The following is a 24,584-nucleotide window of genomic DNA, read 5'->3' as shown; positions in this document are numbered from 1 at the left end:
TGTTAAATTAATCATACTTTTTGTTGAATTTTAACAAGTCCTGCTAGAAAAGGACCAACTGAAAATCACGATTAATCTGTCTAGACTGCTCTTCCAATACGCAAATCAATACAATGAAAAGCCCAAAGTAACAAAAAACTTGATGTGTGATTTTGAAAATTCTAAGTGCATACTCACATGTATACTTAAAAAGTTTTTCAAAGGAAAAAAGCAGTAATGAAAATCACTTCACAAAAATTAAATAAATTGCCTCGTCAAAAGTCAGTGGTTCTGTCATAAAATAAAACTGCTCTGAGTCATTTTTAACAAAATAAAATTCACCTTAAGAAGGAGGAAAACTTTTTTTTAAACGTTTAATACTGGTCAATCGGAAGCGCACTGCTTCATGCAAGCTAGCAGTGTAGTAGGTATAGTGTGTGTCTGTCTGCTAGAGTGTGTATTACCGCTTAGCAGCATGTGTGGACATGCTTCTCATTCCACCAGTGACAGCTATCAGCTGTCCTCCTGTTGGCCTTCCCGTCTCGGTCTCCTAAAGTGTTAGCATGTTTGTCTTCACTGATTTAAGCCAAGCTTTCTTTATCTCTGACTGTTCTTTGCTACTCTGTTTCATTGACAGAGCCTGCGTTGGGTTCAGTGAGAGAAAATGATGATTGTGCTGATTTGTGTATATTCAATTCACAGACACACACACACACACACACAGTCCCAGCTGTCTCCTCTGCATGACACGCGCTGAGAGGTCGGGATGTTGTTGGGTGGGGGAAGTAGAGTTGACCATAAGAAACATGAGCTCACATACTGGATGATCCCCTTCCCACTACTCACTTCAGCTTTAAGGTGACTGCTACAGCTTTAGTGCATGTTTCTGTGTCTATGTAAAGTTAGCATTCAGGTTAGATTTGGTTCTGACCTGATAACGAGTCAACAACACATTACCAAACGGATGCCGTGGATTTCTAAGCTGTTTCTTTAAACATCTGGTGGAAATATGAATGTTCCAAAGGTCCACCTCTTACTGACATGCATCCTCTGTGTATGTTCTGGTAAGTAGTCCTCAGTGTGTGTTGATATTTCAATCTTATCAGTTATGTTTCAGCTTGCTGTAACAGTGCTGGTTCGAAACAGATAAAGAAGAAAGAAAAAGAAATATATTATTTAGAAAATCCGACATTAGAAATGGTTAATTACAAAGTACTTTCCATGCTGTGAAATTTTAGTCTTCTGTAAATTATGTTCTATAGGACCAGTCTCAGGAAACAGGACATCACTTTCTGACCAAAAATAAACACGTTAAGCAACGTTAATAACATTTTAAACAACCACAGAGGAGCAGCTGATTTTGGCAAATCCATTATACTGAAATCAAAGGGCTTCATCACATCGATGAAAAGCATAAAAATAAATCCAAATAAAAATCTCGAAGCATCATAATCATAATCACAAGATTGAATCCCCTTGGAAACAACTGGCACAACGAGAGATAGGCGTTTGCTACTTCTGAAAAACCCTTTACAAAGGAGCATTGTCTAAAAAGAAAGAAAAAAGTCTGTGGTAATTGTGCTTTTTATGTATATGTGAAGACCATCTCTTTAGAGTTTACAGCTGCTGTATCATGTTTTCACTGTGATGGTATTCAGTCTTTTGTTTTACTTGTAAATCATTTTTAAAATGACGCTGTGGTTTCATCTGTCCTTGAAATATCCCATACCCACAAAAAAAGTCTCTCCAGCATTGTTAACATTCCTTTTGCATTCAATACTGTGTATTTATCTTTGAGCAGGTATGCATTTAGTGCCTTTGCCCAAGGACATTTAATGTGACACATAGTTGTTAATCAACACACTGTTTCTTGGTGTACTTAAAACGGTGACCTTTCAAGTACTAGATAGTTAAATAACCACAACTTCAGTACCAGAATACCAAAAACCTCAGAGTCTTATATTCTCTGCATTTTCGAATAAATTCCTGCAAGGTTCATGAGGTTTATGCAACTATTTTTCCCATGGAGTATGGTACTTTTCATCACCTCATCCCATACAAATGAATGCACGGTACACATATCATTTACTCATGTCATATACTGTTTTGAAAGGAAGATGAAAGATGCAACATAAAGTGACTGGCTTATCTTGTAAAGGGTGAAAGGATTTTTTTTTTTTTTTTTTTTTTTTTAAAGGACTCTGGTTCTATTTAGTATCAGCCGCTGCCTTGAAGCAATGCACTTTTATCCCAAAGAACCTATAATAAGATTAACTGTACATGAAATCAGTCAAAGAGAACAAACACAAACATGTCCTTTGTATTGATGATACATAAAAATAGCACTTCAGAGTTTGTTTTTAAAAAAAAAAAACAAAAAAAAAAACCTAAGGATATAATATTTAGCAGATAATATGTACAAATGTATCCAAGATTAGAACATAAGGCTAGTGTATGTGCAACTGGAATAAATAAAATTTATTTATTCTGAAGTTTCTTTCAATCTCTTGAAAATAGGGCTGTGCAAGATTGTCCACGATATCACTAATAGTAATTTCTACACTATGTAAAGGTGTTGTATTGCAATATCATTGCTAGAGAAATGCCATGTTTTTATGTTCCTTGGTGTGTACAAACAGGGGACAAGCCCAGATATGAGAGGGCAACAGCTAGGACAATTTATTAGATTAAAAAAAAAAAAAAAAAAAAAAAGCTACTTCAACAACCTCCAACAAAGCACTGTACTTTGCAAAATATGGAAGAAACTTGGAAAACAGGAAAAGCAAATGGTGGATGGAAATTACTGATGTGGTTATATGGAGGAAAAGTAGGGCTTTAAGCATCTGGGACACAATATCCACTATCCAAATATCCAAACTTTTCAGTTTATTATGTGACAATATTGCACAGGTTCCAAACACATATTGCCAAATCGCGACTATTGCACTGCTGCTACTGCTGGCACCTTGTTTCAATACATTCCTACTTCAAATTAGGTAGCGTGTCATCAATGACAGTAGCTCACTAGAAAAGAATGGAAAATGCCTTTCATTTACTTGCAAGCATCAATCAAATTGTACTTTTTTGTTTTGCTTTTTCAATATTGCCAGAAATATTATATTATATATTATATATAATTAAATATAATTATAATTAATATAATATAAATAAATTAAAGTGCTGAAAACACACAACCACTGGCAGTCAGTAGTTTGTTACTTGTCCACACTGTTGGTGTCCACCACTAATAGCTTCATCCAGGAATAACATATTTTTCTATTTCAATTCAGTGACTCATACTGATAGATTTCATGAAACACATTGATGATAAATTGATGTAAGATGGAGGTGGTATGTCAGGATGAATGGGTGTAGCATGTAAGCCACCAGTTGGATATTATCTGCATCACTGCAGACGTGAAACAAAAATGGATGCTCATAAAGAATTTGAAAAGGTTTTTATTTCAAGATGTTATGAGTGTTCCTCGAAACACATTTACCAGGGTCTTATATCGACATTTCAGCATGTCAAAACTCTACTTAAATATAGTAAGAATTAGATATTCAGATAAAAAACTATATTCTACAATGGCATATCATGTTTTAATATATAACCCTAACCCTTTGAGCAAAAAACATCTTTTTAGATTGGGCTTAAGAATTCACAAAGTACCAGAGATAAGTTGAAATATGTTTTTTTTTTTTTTTTTTTTTAAAAAGGCTCTTGTTTGCCAAAAAGTTCTAACAATCTGTAAATTGTAAATAAAAACAGAATATCATGACCAGAGATGGGCAGTAACGCGTTACTTGTAACGCGTTACTGTAATCTGATTACTTTTTTCAAGTAACGAGTAAAGTAAGGGATTACTATTGCAAAAACGGTAATTAGATTACCCTTACTTTCCCGTAGGAACGCTGCGTTACTGCGTTACTAAAACCGTGATTTTTTTGCGAGAATGTCTCATGACAGTGACGTAAGCGAGTGCGACGTTCGTGACAACAGCTGTCTGCAGATCAACAATGGATAATATATGGAGTGCGGGAGAGAGTATGAGCGTGCAGCGTTTAAAGCTTGGAAGTACTGACCTTACTTTGAGTTTGATTCCATAAAAAGTGACAAAAACATTAGCGTCCGTTGTGGTGGGAAGAAAACTTCTTTTTACAGCGAAAAAAAAACCCTAAACAAGCTCCGAGTGCGCAACGACGTAATGGGAAATTCACAGAGAAACTCGCGGATTCTTCCACTGACCGCTGCGCCACACCGGCACCAGAGCACACCTCCACCTACCCACTCCTGCTTTACAGGTGAAAATAGAGCAACAGGACTGCCAGTCTTTGATTTTATTTACTTTCTGCTGTGTTTTACTTGCATCTATTTGAAAGACTGAGTGTAAACACAAAAAATATTTTATTTTATGTGCTGGAATGTGCAGAAAATAGGTTTAAATGTTAAACTAATTTCTTCAAGTCAGAGAATGGTGCATATAATTTAATTTTTGCTTGATGCATAAAGTTAAAAGATTAAAACGGATAAAACAAGTTTAAAAAAAAAGAGACTTTTCCATTTGATTACATTTTGTATGATGGATTATGCAGAAAGAGTAGAATTGGGTTGACAGATCTATCGCTTCATCACCTATTCAGGTTGTAAATCGTGTTTTTAAAAAGTAACTAAGTAACTAAGTAATTAATTTCTTTCGAAAATAAGTAATCAGTAAAGTAACGGCATTACTTTTTTGGGGAAGTAATCAGTAATTAGTTACTGATTACTTTTTTCAAGTAACTTGACCAACACTGATCATGACTGCAAAAAAATTTACAAATATCAAATGGAAAATCTGTGATCTTAGACACCAGCTGCGTATGGTCCTGCTGGTCCACAGCTAACTGAATCTGTGATGGTAGAGTTTGTGTGTTGGATTATGTCCATAGGAGAAGGAATTTTTGGAGAGGAAATGAAACATACTACAAATTTTTTTCCCATTTGTTACAATGTAGTTAAAATATTTGCAGAAAATAACCTTTTAGAGAGTTTTTTGAATAATTAAGTTAATAAAGTATTGGTGTGTCATCCACACCCCAACTCAACTACCCCAATAAATTTGGCCCATTCCAGTAGGACACATGAAGAGAAGAGAAAGTGGATCCCAGTTCCTGTTATGGACACACGTAACTGTTATCATAGACACAAACGTACCAGTTCAACCATATTTAACAGGATGCTCCAATTAAAGTCCACTATATGGAAGGCAAAAAATTCAAAGCAAAGCCAGGCAGACAGATGAGCTAGTTTAAAGCGTAACTGGTTACTTGAATATCTTAAAAAACTTGCTCAAATACAGTCACAGTAACAACAAATTATTTTCCCCCGAAGCGTTTGTCTGCACCTTCTGTGTGCTGTCACTCAAACTAGTGATCTCTGTTCAAACGTTTCAAGAGCCCATATGAAACTGCATTAGACAAAAAGATTTTTATTTTGCAGCGGCATCATGTGAAAATGCAGAGTGTGGGCAATGACTGACAGCTCCAAGTGGCTTCCATGTCCCGCCTCTTCTCTATTTTTGTATGTGGTCAGATCAAAGCTTCTCAGTGCAACAGACAGATGACATGCACACAGCAACAGGCACGGCTAATGGCAGACAGCCAAGGAAATGAATATCAACACTGCAGACAACAACACCACACTCATTATACAGATCTTCGATAAAGATCCCAAATGAAACTTTGAAAGGAAACCAAAACATGCTTTTGTGTGCATGTGTGTGTACATGGTAGTGGCTTATACTATTATACATACATACATACACACACTTTGGCATCTTAACTCAATCTGACTGCTCTCCAAGTTCTGCTTTGTGCACCATAAATTGTGTGTCTTGTAGTATTACTGTGTATTAATGATGTTTATTTACATTCAGCTAGCTCTGGGCTGGGCACTGTGCATGTTCTTGTAACACATATGTCAGGAACCAGTTTCAGTATTAACATTCAGTAGCAACATCACAGACATCATGTATTATGTGTTGTGAATCCAACTTTGTTTTCTTTCGCATGTTATAACTCAAGAAGACACTCTCAGTCTGGAGTCTAAAACCTTGTTGGTGCCCACCACAACATGTCAATAATGCCTAAAACAAGCAAAATCCTGATGTGTTATCAGGTGGTTGAGTCTTACCAGGGAAATAGCAAAAGTTGTAAACCTGAACCAAAACATAAAGTCCTGCTCAGACTTATTGCTCAGATTGTACACACAAACATAACATGCTTAGATATAGCGTGTCTGTAAATCTGAGAGTCTACTTACTTATATGACTACAACTTGTAAATTGCATAGGTTGCCTGTCCTGAAGCACACCCTGTGTTATTGCTTTTATCCAAATTTATCTTACATATTTTTTTAAAGATCAATTTTGTGGCTTTTTGCCTTTTTTAACAGTTGAGCAGTGAAAAATAGACATGAAGGAGATGGAGAGAGCAGGGGAAGGGCAAAGAGCTGACGGTTAACATTAAACCTGGGCTGCTGCATTTCAGCATATGGGCACCTGCTCAACCAGTGAGCTAAAATGATTGCCCTTTTTTTGGTTACACTAATGGGATCATAAACCTCATATTGTGTTCAATAAGTGAGACCATAAACTCTTTAGGAAAGTGGCAGTGATTTGACAAAAATAAACTGCTCCATGTACCTGTAGCTGGTAGTTATTTTAAAGTAGAGTACCCCTCCAAGTCAGAGTTCACAACAACTAAGTGTTTGTTTGTTTTTTGCTTACTTTCAGAAATGCCTCCTCTCCAACAAAGGGGTTAAATTAAGTTCTCAAAAACTTAATAAAGACTAAAAGTGGTACTCACTCCCAAGGCTGCTAGTCCTTGGAGAAATTTCAGCTGTAGAGAAGCAGTTTAAATATAGAATAACACTCAATTGTAAGATAACACTCACTTTTTCAAAACCTGTATCTATTCGTTTTGATAATCTGGTGGTGGGGAGTATAATGTGTCTGAGGGATGTTACCCTGGTGGACTAGCAGCAAAAGACTATGTTGAAGCTTTAAGTTTGACATTAGTGTGTCAGTTTGGTAAATTCTCCCATTAAATATATTATGCCCCTTCACATGTACCAGGTGGCTTGGTTTTCTATTCAGATTAAATGTGTGCCTCAGTTCTTCAAACTACATGACAGCATCAGAGTTTGTAGAATACAGATGTATAAAGCACTCTAGGACACTAAACTTTAAATGAAGCATCTATTCTTTCTCTGACCCTTTTTTTTATATATACATTTTACATCATAATCAAATGTAATCATATGCTTTACAATGGGACTCTTTGTTTACTTTTGCAGTAAAATATATTTTGTGCCTCCATACAGATTGATTGTCTTTTCTTGTAGTAATGGTTGCCGGGAAAAAAAAAAAAAAAAAAAGTAGCCAATTTCCCAAAAATGCTAAACTGTGGATTTTACTTTACTACTCGTGGATCAAAACCCTCATCAGAAACACATGTCACTATTTAACAAACTAACTGCTGCAGAAAGGAGATGATTTTATTAGGAGAGATAACTGGGCAGCAGCATCATTAAAAACTCATCAGTCAGGAGTGAGCCAAAGAGATGTGACCATTGTTCTCATTAATGAGGGTTTACAACAATAATTACAGCAAAATGAAACACTTTCTGAATGTTTTTATTCTCCGGCTTTTAAAGTTCAGCTAACACACAAACTTCAACACAGCTCGGTTGGTGTCCATCCAGAAATGTTTGATAAAAACTTATCAAGTTTGACGCACTGACTGTTTTTGAGATTTTCCTTTTTGGTGATACTTTGACATTAAAATGACTATGAAACTGAACTGAATTCACACAAACTGCAGATAAACTGATTAAGTGTCTCCAACTACCAAAGCCATGAAGCCATTTTACTTTTGCTGTCTCTCTCAGCAAAAGTAAGTAAACAAACCTGCCTGCCATTACAGCTGGAGGGCTGAACAAAGTGAATGAGAACGTCTGCGTATGAACTCAAAGGCATTACCTCCATTTAACATTGACTCAGTGAGGAATGATGGATGGCCAGATGTTATTTGCATTAGATAAAGGATTTTGCTTTGTATTTCCACATTTAAATGCAGTTTTTGTCCTGTTGACAAAAAAAGCCAAAAAAATAAATAAATTCTCTGTCCACCTTCACAGTAATCACCATCTGAGCTTTCTTGTCTGTAACTCAGCACAGAGAGAACATGCAAACACAAAGGACATGTTTAGTGGCATGCTCCCATTAATAATCTGTAGTAATCTGACTTTCTGTCCTGGTATCCTGTATTTGCATAAGACTTCAGTGAAACTGTAGCTTCATGTTAGACACAGAATGTTGAAAAACATCCTATAAAAGTACAAATACAGTAAAATAAATAAATAACACTCAGATGCAAGTTTATTAATGGGTTTTTCCTTTCTTTTTTTAAATTTAGCAAACATGTTTCTGTATAACTCAAGAATTCACATGGTAATTTTGAAAAAAAAATATCCAATAACATAAAATCATCAAGTGTTTATAGTTCATACCTAAAAGCTGAAAGATTGGCTTCACTGTGGGGTTGGGAGATTGACCTACTTTTGAAGCCAATCTCAAGTGGACATTGGAGGAACTGCAGGGTTTGACACTTCACCGTTTCCTTTTTTTCTTGCCATGGATGTTGATGGTTGGATGTGCCCATATTTCCCATTTGATCAGTCACTAGGTTTAGAATTTCGATGCACATCTGTTAATGTCTTCACTACGTTTATCAGACAAATGTATACTGCAGCCTGAAAACCATAAAGCAGCCAATAATAGTACAGTCTTTATTAATTTCTACCCAAGTGCAACATGGTACATTTAACTCACTAATTTGTTAATGAAAAAGAGATCCAATGTATTGTTACATCTGATTAAGAGAATCATCAAGTGGATTTATTATTTTGTTGTTTGTGTGTTGCTCAGAGTTAACGAACATTGTGAAAAACATGTAATACCATTGTCCGCTCCTCTTCACTTTCTCTGCAGGAGAAAAACTCTCCCTGAATACTATCCAGGTGATGTTAAACTTCGTCAAGGACAACCCGCAGCTCCTCAAAGAACTGAACTTGGACATGGAATCAGACGTAGATTTGGAGGAGTTCAAAACCATATTGAACAGACTCCCTGGTCAGTGATGAGGAGATTTTCTAGATTTTATATGCATCTAGCTTGTCTTGAATCTTCTATGCAAAAAAAGCCCATCCCTGTAGGAATAATTAACATTTTTATGTATTTTAAATGTTGAATTTGTCCTTTCCATTATCACCTTTTAGAGTGTAAAAATCTTTTTCTTTTTTTTTTCTTTTTTTTTTTTTTTTAAATGCAGCAGCATACCACAACAACAGTCAAGGCGCTTTATTTTGTAAGGTAGACTATGATAATACATACAGAGACAATAATCATATGACCCCCTATGAGCAAGCACTTTGGCAACAATGGGAAGGAAAAACTCCCTTTTAACAGGAAGAAACCTCCAGCAGAACCAGGATCAGGGAGGAGCAGCCATCTGCCGCGACCGGTTGGGGTGAAAAGCTATGAGCATCGTTTTTGTTTTGTTAATTTAAGCTTTTCTCTGTACAGAAAAATCTGATTAAGGAAAAGGCAACTAGCAGAAACAATGTAGCAAATGGTCTGCTTATGTTTTTCTTTATTTTGTTTGTTTATTTATTTTGTTGTATGTCTGTGTGCGTCTCTCCCGTTTTGACCTTATGGGTCTGTGTGTGTCTGCAGAGCATGTGAAACAACATTTGTTGAGCAAGACCAGCTTGGATCTTCCCTACACCTCAAATGTTCATTCTGATGTTCCACAAAGACAGGATATCCTACAGCCCCCCATGCCATTAGTGCAAGGGCCCAAAGGAGGTAAAATCTGAACTAAAGCATATTTTTAAAAGGGTTATATGCTAAAACAAAAAGAAAAAAATAAAAATAAAAAATAGGTGAGGAAAATTTCTACTTATTTTATCTGTGTTCCAGCCTCAGTAACTTTGACACAGTAACATCTGCTGAAATTTTTACACCTCTGATGAAATGTCACAAGCGTTAGCTTTATTTTGATACCAATATTGTTTGCACAGACTTTGTAATTGCAGAGAAATACCCCATTCATTTTTGACATGTCATTTTTGCCACTGTCAGCTATCGTTATCCTTTAAAAGGGAGTGTTCATGGCATTAGGGAAAATTTCTTTAAAGTGGATGCAACTTTGCATCCATCTAATGCTTAGTGAATAAACTCATACAAAATGAGAATGTAATCAAACTATTTATCAGCAGGAAAAAATAATTATTTTTTATGAAAGCCCAACATGAGCTGGTATAAATGTTTTCTGTTTAGTTAGCCAGCTCTCATCTCATCAGCTGTCATCTAAAGTAATTTATTTTTAATATGTAAATTAATTACAATTGTTGGAGGATGCAATTAGATGTTAAATGACCTCAAAAAAAATTAAGGGCATATGACATTGGTAAGATTCAAAAACTAAATTTTCCAAATAAAAACACAAAGTAGATCAGTATTAACCGCAGCCTAAGAGCCTCCTTATGGACCAGAGTGCCTGGGTGAATCAGCGGCCCAGACAGAGTGCTCCTCTGAGAGAGAGAGAATTTGCTCATGGTGGCTAAATGAAACCAGATCCGAGCTCACGCAGCTCAATGTAGCCAGCCAACAGATTCCCAAAATAATATGCAAAAGCTGTCACCTGCTCACAGGGCTGTTTGCTTGGTCACAAGACAAAATTACATGATGTCTTTGCTATAAGACTTTTGTTATTGTCTTTTGCTATAATACTCAGTAAGATTACCAATACACTGCCTCTTTTGCTTTTTGGGTCCTTATAATAAATACAAGTAAATAAAATATTTATTTACTTTGTTTTTATTATTTATTTATTCATTTTTAGGGCCTTGTAACTAAAGTAACTAAAGTAAATAGTTTCTTTAGTAAAGTAATGGTGCATTGGTACATATTTTTAAGCAGTTTATATGTGACCGAAGTATTCATGTACTTTATATCTTACAAATTGACAAATGCCAATAATATATTAAAAGTTAAAACTCCCAGTACCATTAGAAATGAGTAGACCCACTCTGTAAACAGAACTGAAAGAAAACTAAATTTAGGACAAAAATGTGAAGCTAATGGAAAATGCTAGACTATTATAACTCCTGTCGTTGGCTTGATGGTTGTTTGCCGTCTTGGTTTATTTATCAGACAAAAAACTACCAGGCTGAATTTCATCAGACCTAGTGGAGAGGAAAAGCATGGGCAAAAAAGACCAAAAAAAATTGCAGGGCATGGTGCTCTCCATGGTTTGTCATTTCTTTTTTGCTTCTAGCCATTTATTAAATATATATTGTCTAGAGTCTAGACTGACATGCATCATTATAGCATGCGTTAAAGTACTATATATTCAGAAGGGTTAAAAGCAGGTTTAGTGTTTGGAACCCAAGCCGATCTAAACTTAATGTCAAATGGATTAGCCAGGGTTGGTATTCCCAAACATCCTAAGACCCCAAAAGTTCACCAAGGACTTATAGGACTTGCAGACTTATAGAAACAGATTTGATTACAGTGTTCATAGGACATTCAGTGCAGAGGCTTTTCACCAGTATAAAATGACCACCATTTGTTGCTGTTACTGTTGATCTTTTTGCATCTGTCCATCCCTGCCTCTGTCCTTCTCTCTTCCATATGCACTCTAGATTTCTGAGATAAACGCAATGTTTCAGATTACATGTGGTAAGTCAGGTGTAGCAACAAATACCTTTGAAAACAATATTGAGAGGCTAAATTAGAATAGAGACTAGAATATAATAGAATAGCCCTTTATTGTCATTGTACACTTCAACAAAGTCCATTCTGAAAACCACTTGCCTTTTACGGATGCTGATTTTTGAAACATTGAAATATTACATTGCAATCAGCCAGTGATGTATAAGTGATAAGAACAGGAGCAGATGAGACAGTCAACAGAAAATATCTGAGTCCTTCTCACCCTCTCACTTCGTCTGCCACTTGAGAAGAGACCAGGTAAGTAAGGGGAAACCACACCCATTGAAACATTTACCAGAAATTAATATCACCATGGTAACAAATGTGAGACAAAGCAATAATCCAAAGGAACTACATCCGCAATACTCAAAAATACACATTTTGGTCCCTACAACAGGAAAATGGAGTGTAAATCACAGAAAATGTAATTTACTGCCTTCCCTGTCACTTCAGAGAAAATACATTTAGGGATACTTGGGTGGCAACATGTTCTACTTATCATGTAATGCTGTCAAAGTGACTTCAAAATATAATTAGTAATGGCTGTGTGGTGAAGAGTTAGTGTGCAAAAATCAATACCTCATAAGTAAAATTCCTTCCAATAAATCTGACACTTTTTAAATTAATAATTCGACAACCCAGACTGTCTTCAACTTCCTATCGATCAGTCTGCTAAAGTCTGACACCATTATGCTGTCGGTTTCAATCCTCCTGACTGCCCAAACTTTATTTTTGTTTGTTCTAAATGTAGAATGTTGCTCAAACGATGAGACGACGCTGGTGAAACGACTGTTCACTGGTTACAACAAAGTGGTTCGTCCTGTTAACCACTTCAGTGAAGCTGTAGTGGTTACTGTGGGACTACAGTTAATACAGCTTATAAGTGTGGTAAGTCTGTAACTCTTTGTCTGCATTTTACATGAAGAAAGATATGACCAGCTGTCGCCACTGTGTTGTTTCTTGACTTTGACCTTTTGACTGTAATTGCAGTTTCTCTAAAAGGACAAACTCAATCAACAATTGTTGGCTTAAATTTCAAATACTAACCAATATAATGAAATTACAATAACCAAAGATTTTTGATTATGGAGGAGCTGGCCTTAAGGTGTTCAATGAAAAGGACTATGGTGACAGGGAATGATTTGTTCACAAAGGTAAATGACCTTCATAGTCTTAGTCTGAAATTGGACAAACTGGAAAGTGTTACAGATGATGACTGTCTAAATCAGACAGGGAAAAATGTTGCAAGACACAGTAACTGAAATGAACCCAGAAATTACTTGTTGTTGATGTTAGGACTAAAAACTGGGCAAAGGCACTGAATCACAGACATTGTTGCACTTTTGATTCACTATGGTTAGACCACTTAGGGGAAAAAAAGAAAAAAAAATTATTTATTATTTATTTTCTCAAAGAGAAGAACTTTACACACGGAAAAGGAAATATGCTTAGACGATATTGGTTCTCTTTGGATCTGCCTTCATATATGAACAAACATTCTCTGTGATGAAGTTCAAGCTAATCCAGATCCTCTCGCGGTCATGATCACCTGCCTGCTGTCCTTCATATTACAACCTCAAACGTTGGACTTGACTTCAGTGCACATGTTCAAGCCCAAACAGACCAGATTTCTCGCAATGAACAGGGAAAAAAAAAAACTTAAAACTGCAGATTAGATCATAAAACTGAAAGTAAAATAGCATTAGCACAGAGTTAGGTCTTTAAATTTGTTTTTGGGTAATGTTGAATCAATAATGATAAACTGTAAGTGCCTTTATTATCCCTGTTTTACATTTTCATGGGATCTACACTTAACAGTAACATTTATAAAAAGATCAAAATAATATTGAGCAGAACTGAGTTGAGCTTATTGCTGCATTGCCCCACAACTTTCTCGGCTTCTCATGTGGCCCCGAAAAGTAATTAATGCAAACATATGTAACTCCTGCCAAATAGGTGCACAAAATTGACAGAGGTTAAAGGAACACTGTCTTTGACTGAAAAATAAAGTATTTAGAGAGGACATTAAAGTCATGTGTCAATATGATCCTAGGCTTTTCTTTTTTGACTGTATTCAACAGGAAAGCAAAATAATAAAAAGGACCATACATAATTAAATCTCAGTCAGTGCCACAGAGATAATACCATTATTCTGGAAAGAAATTATTATACCAAATGTTATAAACTGGATAAGACAAACAAAAGAACATACGTAATGAAGTCTTTAAAAGATGAGGACTGCCATGTGCTGATTTGGAGGACCAGTTTTGTTTTTGTAGTGCCCTGTATAAAACTGGAACTCCAAAGAGTGGACATTTTCCATTATATAAAATTAGAATAATTCATATCAAGTCATGCAGCAATATCACTTTGGTTGGTACTGAACACACCAAATCAGTTCTGAAAACCTAGATAACACATGAAGAAACCAAGAAACCAAGAGAGTCAAATAACACATATGATAAGAGATATAACGCCACAAGCAGTTACTTAATCTGCCACATACATACCCAAATTTCATTTATACCAGAAGATGACAAGCAAACCAAACAACCAAGGTGTTTTGGGGGTGTAGACACCCTGTTAAGACCAAGACTTGAACTCAGACATGTTCCACAGACATCCTGTTAATCTTTTAAGCCCCAAGCCTAACTGATCTCCTGCCTTTTGCCCCCGTATCAGGGGTGTTGGGGCTTAAGAGGTTAATGAGAATACAATGCAAAAACGTGACAAGCTGCCATCTAAGGGTTACACCCCAGCATAACACCAAACTGGTACTTGACTATTCCAGCTATGGCTGAATTCAAGACACAAGAACCAGGATAACAACAAACATATAGGATGGCACAGCAGCCTCAAAGAAGCGATACAGGTATAAATAAAACAAAATGAGCAACTCTCATTTTGTGTAGCTCTCCTTCTATGCTTATTAAGTCCATGAAGATGACTAGGTTTGACAGTCTCTGGGACAGTCCCTTCATCCATTTTATTCCTCTTAAGAGATGGAAAAGGTCTTCTTGTTTCCTCTTGTCACTTCAGTTTTACCCCAAGCAGTTTATAGTGGACAATAAATTAGTATTACCAGTGCTGACAAAAAAGATGAAAAGTTAATAACGTCAAGAGGGTACTGCTTTGTATGCCAAACCAAAATAAAATAATCATAAAAATGTTTGTGTCTCGTGTTAACCCAAGTGTGTTCATATTACCAAAAAATGCGAAATACAAAAACATGAGAAAGTGTTTGTTAAATTTTTAGTTAATTTAAATCCATTTTAGCCTCAAACATGAATGCTAGTTCACAGTTGGCTAATTTCCCTGTTAACCACAAAACCAAGTAGAAAAAAAATTTCAAGACATGAGCAATGCGAATTCCCAACCTGTTAAACCCCAACGCCCCCAAAGCCGGGGGCAAGAGGGGGAACATCTGGTTTCATGGACCGTGTTGCTAGGGCTGTTTCTCAATATACGTACTTGTGTGTACCTGCGTTCACGTGGACTTGTGATATGTCATCAGTCGCAGACCAAATATGGTTCCAAATCAAAGTACGCATCAAGTATGCTCAGAATTCCTGGATGTGTTCTCGCCCCTTCCATTTTATCAAGCATCGGTGGTGACTTGTGTGAACTTGGTACAGCCAAATATCCCAGAATGCATTTTGTCCAAAACTCAAACGTGGCAATGGTGGAGGAGGGGAGCTAAACTTTTAAGATATTTCCAGGTGAGAATGTACCTGTGTAAACTTCAAATATCTGCTCGATTTATAAAGACATCGCATATTTGCAAAATTGCTCTGACGTTTTCGGAGACATCTGTTACCCCACCAGCTCAATACCTCAGCGATCCCCAAACCCAGCGCCACAGACCGGTACCGGTCCGTGAGTTGTTTGGTACCGGGCCACGAGAGTTGAGGCTTGGGTGTGAAATTTATGGTTTTCAGGGATTTTATTGTTTTTCTATTGTTATTTTTCTATGGTTTTTATCTTTAACTCGGTTTCCCTGGGTCTTTTCCCGTGTGTTATGACTAAATTTTCCTGTTTTTGGTACCGGTACTGGTTTTATTTTGTTGTATTTACAGTGACACCTTAAAGGCCGGTCTGTGAAAATATTATTACCGGGCCGTGGCGCAAAAAAGGTTGGGGACCGCTGCAATAGCTGACAGGGTGGTCAAGGCTCACTGGAACCGGCGAAAACAGCGGACTCCCCGTACATCGTTTTTAACCCCCCAGTGGTCTTTTGCACCTCAGGTTAAACATGATATATAAGTCACTTAGCTTCTAAAAGTTAAGGTTTGATTTGGTGTTTTATTTGTTCCTGGGTGAATCAGTTTGGCTGAGATTAAAGTTAAGCTTCATAACTGTACTGTTTTATTTAATACTTAAGTCTTACTTGGAGAGCTGTCAGTGTATTTTAAATTTCACCAGTCACACCACCTGGAGTAAAATGTTCTGTTCTTATTTAAAAAGCTGACAGGAAATTAAATCTAACATTAAAAATATTTAAATTCAGGAGGAAACATTTTCACTGGGAGCAAAAACAGCATGTTAATACATGGAGATCCTGAAGCCTGCTCCAAAAATGATCAGATTATATTTTAAATATTTGCTTAATTCTTTTCTAAACCTCAGCAGCTTGTAAGTTTCTACTAAAATGAAAATAAAACCGTTCTAACATCTCACCTGTTTGTTATTATTCACACACCTATCATATTTTTATTAATAGAGAGAAAAGCTTGTGTTTCTGTCATGTAGTGATTGTGCTTAACTGTATGAAGCTTATTAGACATCATGAAACAGATGACACTTAAAAGCGAATTTTGCAAAAGTGCTTAAGATAAAAAAAAAAATTCTTAAAAAGAAAAAAAAAAAAAAAAAATCTACTACAACATGTGTAATTTTTTTCATGTCATGTGTAATTTCCATTGCAAAGCTGAATCACAGTTAAATTAAGAGGGGATGGCAGTAAAAACTCCGGAATGGAGATGTCATAAAGTACACTACCGTTCCAATTGTAGAATGATCGCGCTGCGTTCTCGGACTCCTGTGTGAACTTACAAAGTCTACTAGAATAATTGAGAAACGCTCCTCCTGTGGTATTCACAGAAACAGCATACAAAACATTGCTACGACCACTAAGACGACAAACAATTAAAAGCGCATTACAGCACATTCCGCAAAATGTTGTAAACACAAAGCACGAATGTTCGATTCACCTGATGGCAGGTACACGGACAATTAACACCTAGACTCAAAGCCGACATCTCGCAGATTCCAAAACAGCAAGTTTCGTCACACTGCGACCAAAATTCACTGAACCAGCAGCAAAAGAAGACCAAAACTATGATTCATTTTTAGAAAACAGTGAATTATGTCTTACCTGTGCTGTCTTTCTTACATCCAAAACAGGTTTCCACCGCTGCCAGCTACATTAACTGAATAACTGCATCTCCCATAATGCCTCAGAGCCATTTTCTGTCAAAAAAATCGCCAAAGTTAGCCCGATGACAGCGATTTTATTGGACAATGGCAAGTGTCATGCGTTTGCTGCGCGTATGTTTTTGGCCTTGCAATTTGCGTTTTGTTGGGAGTGACGTAAACGTGGTGACATTATCCGTGATCCTATTGGCTTAAATGGCGGGGTCAATCATGCAAATCGGCCAATAGAATCCGAAGTGACTGCTCCACAGAATTTAAAGTCTCAAAGACTATTTTCGCAGTGCAAAAACAAGGCCCATTATACATGTGCGTGGGTAATCCTTCAAAATATATATAGAAAAAAACACTAAGCATTTTTAGGCATGAAATAAACTTAGATCATTTTTGCAGTTTAATTCCTAAGAAATTTCAACTGTCACAGATTCTGCCAAGATGAGCCAAAATGTGCCAAATTGCAGAACCATCTGTAACTTTGGTCAGCAGCATCAGCCTTTGCACAAATAATGTCTATATGTTGATTTGTGGTTTTCTGGAATTTATTGTCTACCACAGGATAATATCAAAGGGGTTATATGCTGTAACATTCACAAAAAAATTAAGCAGGAAAACAATCTTCTTACCTGTGTTCCATCCTCAGTTACTATGACGCAGTAGCATCTGCTGTAATATTTACACCTATGATGAAGTCTCATTAGTATTAGGTTTATTTTGATTGTTTACACAGAGTTTGTAGTTGCAGAGAAATACTCTATTCATTTTGGGCATGTCATGACCTTTGGGGTTCAAGATGTTAAATTTATTGTGATAGATAACTAAAATATGGGGTGATGCCAGCAAGAAATTTAAAAAAAAAGATGTTACCATCATTTTGTTTTGTTTTTACTTTTTACTTTTTAATACAGGTCATGTAAACATGTATGTAAGATAAGATAAGATAGGATAAGACTTTATTGATCCCACAACGGGGAAATTTTTGCGTCACCTCAGCTCAGGTACAGATATCAGAAGGAAATACAAAAATACAAATAAGTACAATCAATGAAAAAAAGTAAGATAATACACTATATACAATGGTAACATATACAGTATGTGATTATGGATATAGTTGGAAGTATGGAAGACATAAACTATATAGCTTGATATAGCTATTGTACCACTACTATTCCTATTTATAGACATGTACACACACACATGTACACACTAAATATACATATGTATACATATACAGACATATATACCTGCACATGTCCATACACATGGAAGGTCCATTATGCATGAAGTGGTGACCGTGGATGTTCACAGTGTCCAGTGACTTATGACATCGTGGGGCATGACATGTGGGGTAGACATCACAAAATAAATTGTCATAAAAATGTTTTCACCTGTTCTTGACCCTTTTGTCTTTTCCCAGGATGAAGTTAACCAAATTGTGACCAGTAATGTTCGTCTCCGACAGGTAAGTCTGTGTGACTACAACTGGCCATGCATTATAACTTTAAGTGGGACTGCACACCATTTGAAGGTTGGCCTAATGCTATGGACATCAGTGAAAGTTACAAGTTACCAGAAAATCACAAGCTTCGCAGATTTTGATGAATATGATGCAAGGCACTGAAGAAAATAAGTCATAAAAAATAAATTAAAATATGTAACTGATTTCCTCCCAGCATTCCACTTTGTCCCACACAAGCACTGCGTTTGTCCCACAGTTACTTTACTGGGATCTGGTCATCCCATTTAATCCTCTAATCGGCATCACATAGCTAAATACAACCTTAGAAGTGAAATAATGATCTAAAATTTTTACTCACTTTACAGCAATGGGTAGACGTTAACTTACGGTGGAATCCTGAAGACTATGGAGGAATCAGAAAGATCAGAGTTCCTTCATCTGACATATGGAAACCTGACCTTGTGTTATACAACAAGTAATTTTCATTTCTCTTTGTGTTAAAAAAAGCAAACAAACCTATATTTGGGGAAGGGGGGGGGGGGGGGGGGGGGGTTAATGACTTGCTGCTCCACTTACATGCTTGGTTTTCCTTTGCCTCTGTCCTCTACCCTCCTTTACATCTGCAGTGCTGATGGTGATTTTGCCATCATCCATGAAACTAAAGTCCTGCTAGAGTACACTGGCAAGATAATATGGAACCCTCCAGCCATCTTTAAGAGTTACTGCGAGATTGTTGTCCTCCACTTCCCATTTGACCTACAGAACTGTACTATGAAATTGGGAACCTGGACATATGATGGCCTGCTGGTCGTAATCAACCCGGTGAGCGTAAATGCTTTTTTTAATCTGGGAATTTAGACTGTGTGCAAACAGCTGAACATGGGGACGCTAAAATGTTTGTGAACCACTGTCTTTTAGGAGAGTGATCGACCTGACCTCAGTAACTTCATGGAGTCAGGTGAATGGGTGTTAAAGGACTACAGAGGGTGGAAGCACTGGGTGTACTACACTTGCTGTCCTGACACACCATACCTGGACATTACCTACCATTTCCTGATGCTGCGACTGCCTCTCTATTTTATCGTTAACGTCATAATTCCCTGCATGCTGTTCTCTTTTCTCACGGGATTGGTCTTCTACCTGCCTACTGACTCTGGTACGTTCATTCTGCAAGCTTGATAGGTAACAGAAAACAATTGTCAGTGATTATTTTTTTCACATTATTTTGAACTTAGAGGTGGGTCACTTTCTCTGCAGGTGAAAAGATGACTCTCTCCATCTCTGTCCTGCTGTCTCTGACTGTCTTCTTGCTGGTTATTGTGGAGCTGATCCCCTCCACTTCGAGTGCTGTTCCCCTCATAGGGAAATACATGCTCTTCACAATGGTAATGGTCATCGCCTCCATCATCATCACTGTTATCGTCATCAACACACATCATCGCTCACCAAGTACGCACACCATGCCGGGGTGGATCCGTAAGGTTTGTATGGGGGTATTTTTTCTCTCTCCATTTGTAATAAATGGGAAATATTGTTGCTGTTTTATAAGACTAGTAATATTATAATTTTATCTCCCTGCATCTCAGGTCTTCATTGAAACCATTCCCAACATGATGTTCTTCTCAACAATGAAGCGCCCCAGTCAGGAGATTCGGCAGAAGAGGCTATTCCCTACTGACATGGACATTTCCGACATCTCAGGCGAGGCTAAACTGCAACTCCCATTCCCATTCCCATTACTGTATGCTAGTGAACAGTTTTAGTTTAAGTCTGTCCTAAAATTGTTGACCTTCCTCTCTCCTCTGTAGGTAATCCTACCCCGACGGCTGTCACCTATCAGTCCCCCATAGTTAAAAACCCTGATGTTCGTAGTGCAATCGAGGGGGTGAAGTACATCGCAGAGACTATGAAGTCAGATGAAGAATTTAACAATGTAAGAGAAAATCTGCATGAATTATTGATAGTGTATCAATCCATAAAAGTTCTTAGAAGTTCAGAGTCTTGTATTCAACTCCCCAGCCATTCTTGTGCTTCTCTAAAACTTAAAAGAATCTACAAGTGTAGGCACAGTAATGTCTGTGAAGGTTCTCAGTCATCCAGGTCATCGTAGTCAAAGGAGCTTGCAAAGAAAAGCGTCTGGACTTCTTTAAGTTACTTGAAGACGTTTCACCTCTCATCCGAGAAGCTTCTTCAGTTCTAAGGTCAAATGGTGGAGAGTCCCAGATATAAACCTAGTGGGAGTATCCCCCCACAGAGGGACAAAAGGACCCCCTGATGATCCTCTAATCGCCTGAGCCAAGGTGTGAAAGCGGGTGTGGGTCCCAATCAGCCAGAGTTTCGGGTGTGTTCATTGTGAAACCTGGCCCCACCTTATCATGCGAATTCCTGAGGTCAGATGGCCCAGGATGTGAGTGGGCGTTAAGGCATCTGGGAAGGGATCTCAAAACTGGATTATAGATGGCAGAGAGTTGGTGTCGTAAACCCCCGCCTCTGTTTGACTCCCATCACCCTTTGGAACACAAACTTGGAGTAATTAGGACCCTACACCACCGGGCAGAACATGTTCCCTCTAAGCCTGAAGGAAAAAAGAAGGAACACACACATGTAAAGGAAGCACTCAAAACGTGCGGCTATCCTAAATGGGCGTTCTTAAAGTCAGCAAAGAGGCACAGAAAAGAAGACCAGACACCAGCGAGGGAGGATAAGAAGGACAGACGCAACAACATTGTCATCCCCTATGTAGCCGGTGTATCAGAAAAACTTAGGAGAGTTTTCTCCAAGCATGACATCCCGGTGCATTTCAGACCCAGCAACACGCTCAGACAAAAACTGGTTCACCCGAAAGACAAAACGCCAAAACACAGACTTAACAATGTGGTGTATGCTGTACAGTGCAGCGAGAAATGCCCAGACCTCTACATTGGAGAGACCAAACAGCCACTTCACAAGCGCATGGCACAACACAGAAGAGCCACCTCCACAGGACAAGACTCAGCAGTCCATCTGCATCTTAAGGATAAAGGACACTCTTTCGAGGATGCCAATGTTCACATTTTGGACAGAGAGGACAGATGGTTTGAAAGAGGAGTGAAAGAAGCCATCTATGTCCACTGTGAGCGACCATCTTTGAACAGAGGCGGGGGTTTACGACACCAACTCTCTGCCATCTATAATCCAGTTTTGAGATCCCTTCCCAGACGCCTTAACGCCCACTCACATCCTGGGCCATCTGACCTCATGAATTCGCATGATAAGGTGGGGCCAGGTTTCACAATGAACACACCCGAAACTCTGGCTGATTGGGACCCACACCCGCTTTCACACCTTGGCTCAGGCGATTAGAGGATCATCAGGGGGTCCTTTTGTCCCTCTGTGGGGGGATACTCCCACTAGGTTTATATCTGGGACTCTCCACCATTTGACCTTAGAACTGAAGAAGCTTCTCGGATGAGAGGTGAAACGTCTTCAAGTAACTTAAAGAAGTCCAGACGCTTTTCTTTGCAAGCTCCTTTGACTAGGCACAGTAATCAAAACTTTTTACATTTCTCCTCTGAATCTGGATCTAAATGAAATGACCAAAGAGACAATGGTTTAATGGTTTGATTTTAATGAATTAAATGGAAGGTTAGAATGACAGTAAGTGTGCCAAACAGTGTGGCCCCAGGAAGTCACCCCATCTGGGGAAACTCCGTCTAATCCACAGTTCTCCAAAAAACAACTACTTGTTATTTCATATTAATAAAACTAATATAATGTTTTGAATGTATAAGCTAAGCTAAGCTTACTGGCTTCTACATTCTAGATTAATCATTTCTACACCGATGAGAATGACAGGAGTCTTTCTTATCTTCTGCCAATAAATGTAGTCCACAAAATCATATCTGACAGATAACAAGGCAACATTAGGCAATCTGATTTTCCACATCTTTTAGCAATGTTATTGATTCAATTGAAAAGCTTATCTCTTTTTGTGTCCTAGCAACTGATCAGTAAATTCCAAATATGTGAATGCTCAAAGTTAAAGTTTCTTCCATACCGTCTTATTGCAGGCAGCAGAGGAGTGGAAGTTCGTTGCCATGGTTTTGGATCACATCCTGCTCTGTGTGTTCATGGCTGTGTGCATCATCGGGACTCTTGCTGTCTTTGCTGGGAGACTCATTGAGCTCAACACACTGTAGATGCCTTCATGATGGAGGAGAATGCATTTATCCCACTGTCCCTCACGCACAGATAGGCAGTCAAAGGTCTAGCTAATTTCAAAATTCTGTTCAGGGCCTTTACTCGTGTTGACTTTGAATGTGCAGAGATATTTTTTACTTTTATTGAGGAGTCTGCAGTAAAAACTCCAGGCATCTCACAGGTATGATGATACACAAATATCTTGATGGGTTATACTGGGTCACACAAAGCTGTTCTTGTTATTAACAATCCAGCATTTTTCTATTGTTTCTCTTGTATTTCTACAGTTGGTGATTGCTGGCCTCACAATTGCGCACACTGTTATTTTACATTTATGTAAAATCACGAACAGTAGTTGTTACGTTGTCATATTTGGCAGCTTGATTTAAGGTTTGTGTGATTGGTTCTCTTAAATGTTATTGTCAGATGTTGTCTTGGATTATTTTCCCCTTGGAACTTTTATTGATTGGTTTTGCCAGACATTCAGTTTGACAATATCTTAAGGGTTTTTTTTCTACTATACTCACAAGATAATAGCAAGGTTTTATCAAGCAAATTTTTCCAAAATATGTTAAAGTCAAGCAGATCTTTAGTTACCCTATAGCAAGTAAAAGTGGTTCAAATAATTAAGATTGGTTAGGCAGCTTTGATTCCATTAAGTGAAAAACAATGGAAATACCACAGCTGCAGTATTGGCCAATGTGCTTTAACAAGCTAAAGACAGCTTGATGTATGTATGCAGCTGCGACAGACCATTTATTTTAGTATAATGATATGGTTCCGTCCTGCTGTCTGTGTTAATCATTTGTTTTTGTTTTTTTGTTTTAATTTGTAGTTTTCTAGATGTGGAATAAAGTGAAAAATAACATTTTGTTTTAGTGTTATGAAGTTCAGACTACACTGACAAATCACTGGATGTTTTCATTTCTTGTCATGTTCAAGAATCCAGTTTAATTTGTTTTTGTGTTGTTTTCTTACTTGGAAGAAAGGTATATGGTGGTCATAAAAGGACAGCCAGGGTCAACAATAGTCAGTGTGTCATTACACCACCACCAGATATTACCTGAACTGCTGATTTAAGGCAGGATGTTGTTTTTGTCAAATTCTGACCATACTGTCTTAATTTGCAGGAGAAAGTGAGACTTATTTGACCACCCAATATTTTTCCAGTCATCCACTGTCTGATTTTGATGAGCACGTGTGAACTGTAGCCCCAGTTTCCTGTTCTGAGCTGGCAGGAGTGGCACCTGGTGGGTTTGCTGCTGTAGCCCATCTGGTTCAAGGTTCCATGTGTTTTGCATTCAAAGATGCTCTTCTACATTCGTTAGTTGTAATGACTCATTATTTGACTAGATATTTTCTCATTTTCAGACTATTCTCTGTAATCCCCGAAAATGATTGTGGAGGATAATCCCGATAGATCAGCATTTACAACAGCACCAACAATTACACCACCTTCAAAGTCACTTAAATCACCTGCCTTCCCCAGTCTGGTGGTTGGTTTGAACTTCTGCAGTTCATCATTGCAGTGTGCACCTGATTAAATGGAAAAATAATGTTCAGTTGCTGCCATGTGACTGGCTGATTACACGTGTTAATTACATGCATTAACACGCACTTGAACAGGTGTGCCTGGCAGTGAGTGAAAGATGGTCAAAGTAAATTTGGTTGTTCACAAAACCCATTTAGAGTACACAACCTGTGACTGAATAATTAAT

The 24,584-nt window shown here is 37.6% G+C and overlaps 1 protein-coding gene across 1 annotated transcript; it reads left to right on the top strand.

Annotated features, from left to right (window-relative positions):
• The first annotated feature begins 823 nt into the window (after positions 1–823).
• On the top strand, positions 824–24,535 carry LOC146375257 (acetylcholine receptor subunit alpha-like). Its single transcript, XM_084948391.1, has 12 exons — positions 824–1,043; positions 9,015–9,155; positions 9,759–9,890; positions 12,553–12,689; positions 18,646–18,690; positions 19,053–19,162; positions 19,314–19,509; positions 19,606–19,843; positions 19,945–20,168; positions 20,274–20,388; positions 20,496–20,620; positions 22,737–24,535. Exons 1-12 carry the CDS (start codon positions 989–991, stop codon positions 22,863–22,865), a joined length of 1,647 nt encoding a protein of 548 aa, XP_084804517.1. The 5' UTR covers positions 824–988; the 3' UTR covers positions 22,866–24,535.
• Positions 24,536–24,584: the final 49 nt, after the last annotated feature.

Source organism: Perissodus microlepis, chromosome 13, assembly GCF_051167445.1.
Source record: "Perissodus microlepis isolate ML-2025 ecotype Zambia chromosome 13, ASM5116744v1, whole genome shotgun sequence".
Taxonomy (NCBI): Eukaryota; Metazoa; Chordata; class Actinopteri; order Cichliformes; family Cichlidae; genus Perissodus; species Perissodus microlepis.
This window is presented reverse-complemented; position numbering and strand designations above follow the sequence as displayed.

Excerpts from the sequence above, each read along its gene's own strand:
- LOC146375257 (XM_084948391.1), top strand. The coding sequence starts at position 989 with ATGAATGTTCCAAAGGTCCACCTCTTACTGACATGCATCCTCTGTGTA. Across the intron at positions 18,691-19,052 it reads GTAATGTTCGTCTCCGACAG|CAATGGGTAGACGTTAACTT; the intron begins GTAAGTCTGTGT and ends CTCACTTTACAG. Across the intron at positions 19,844-19,944 it reads CTACCTGCCTACTGACTCTG|GTGAAAAGATGACTCTCTCC; the intron begins GTACGTTCATTC and ends CTTTCTCTGCAG.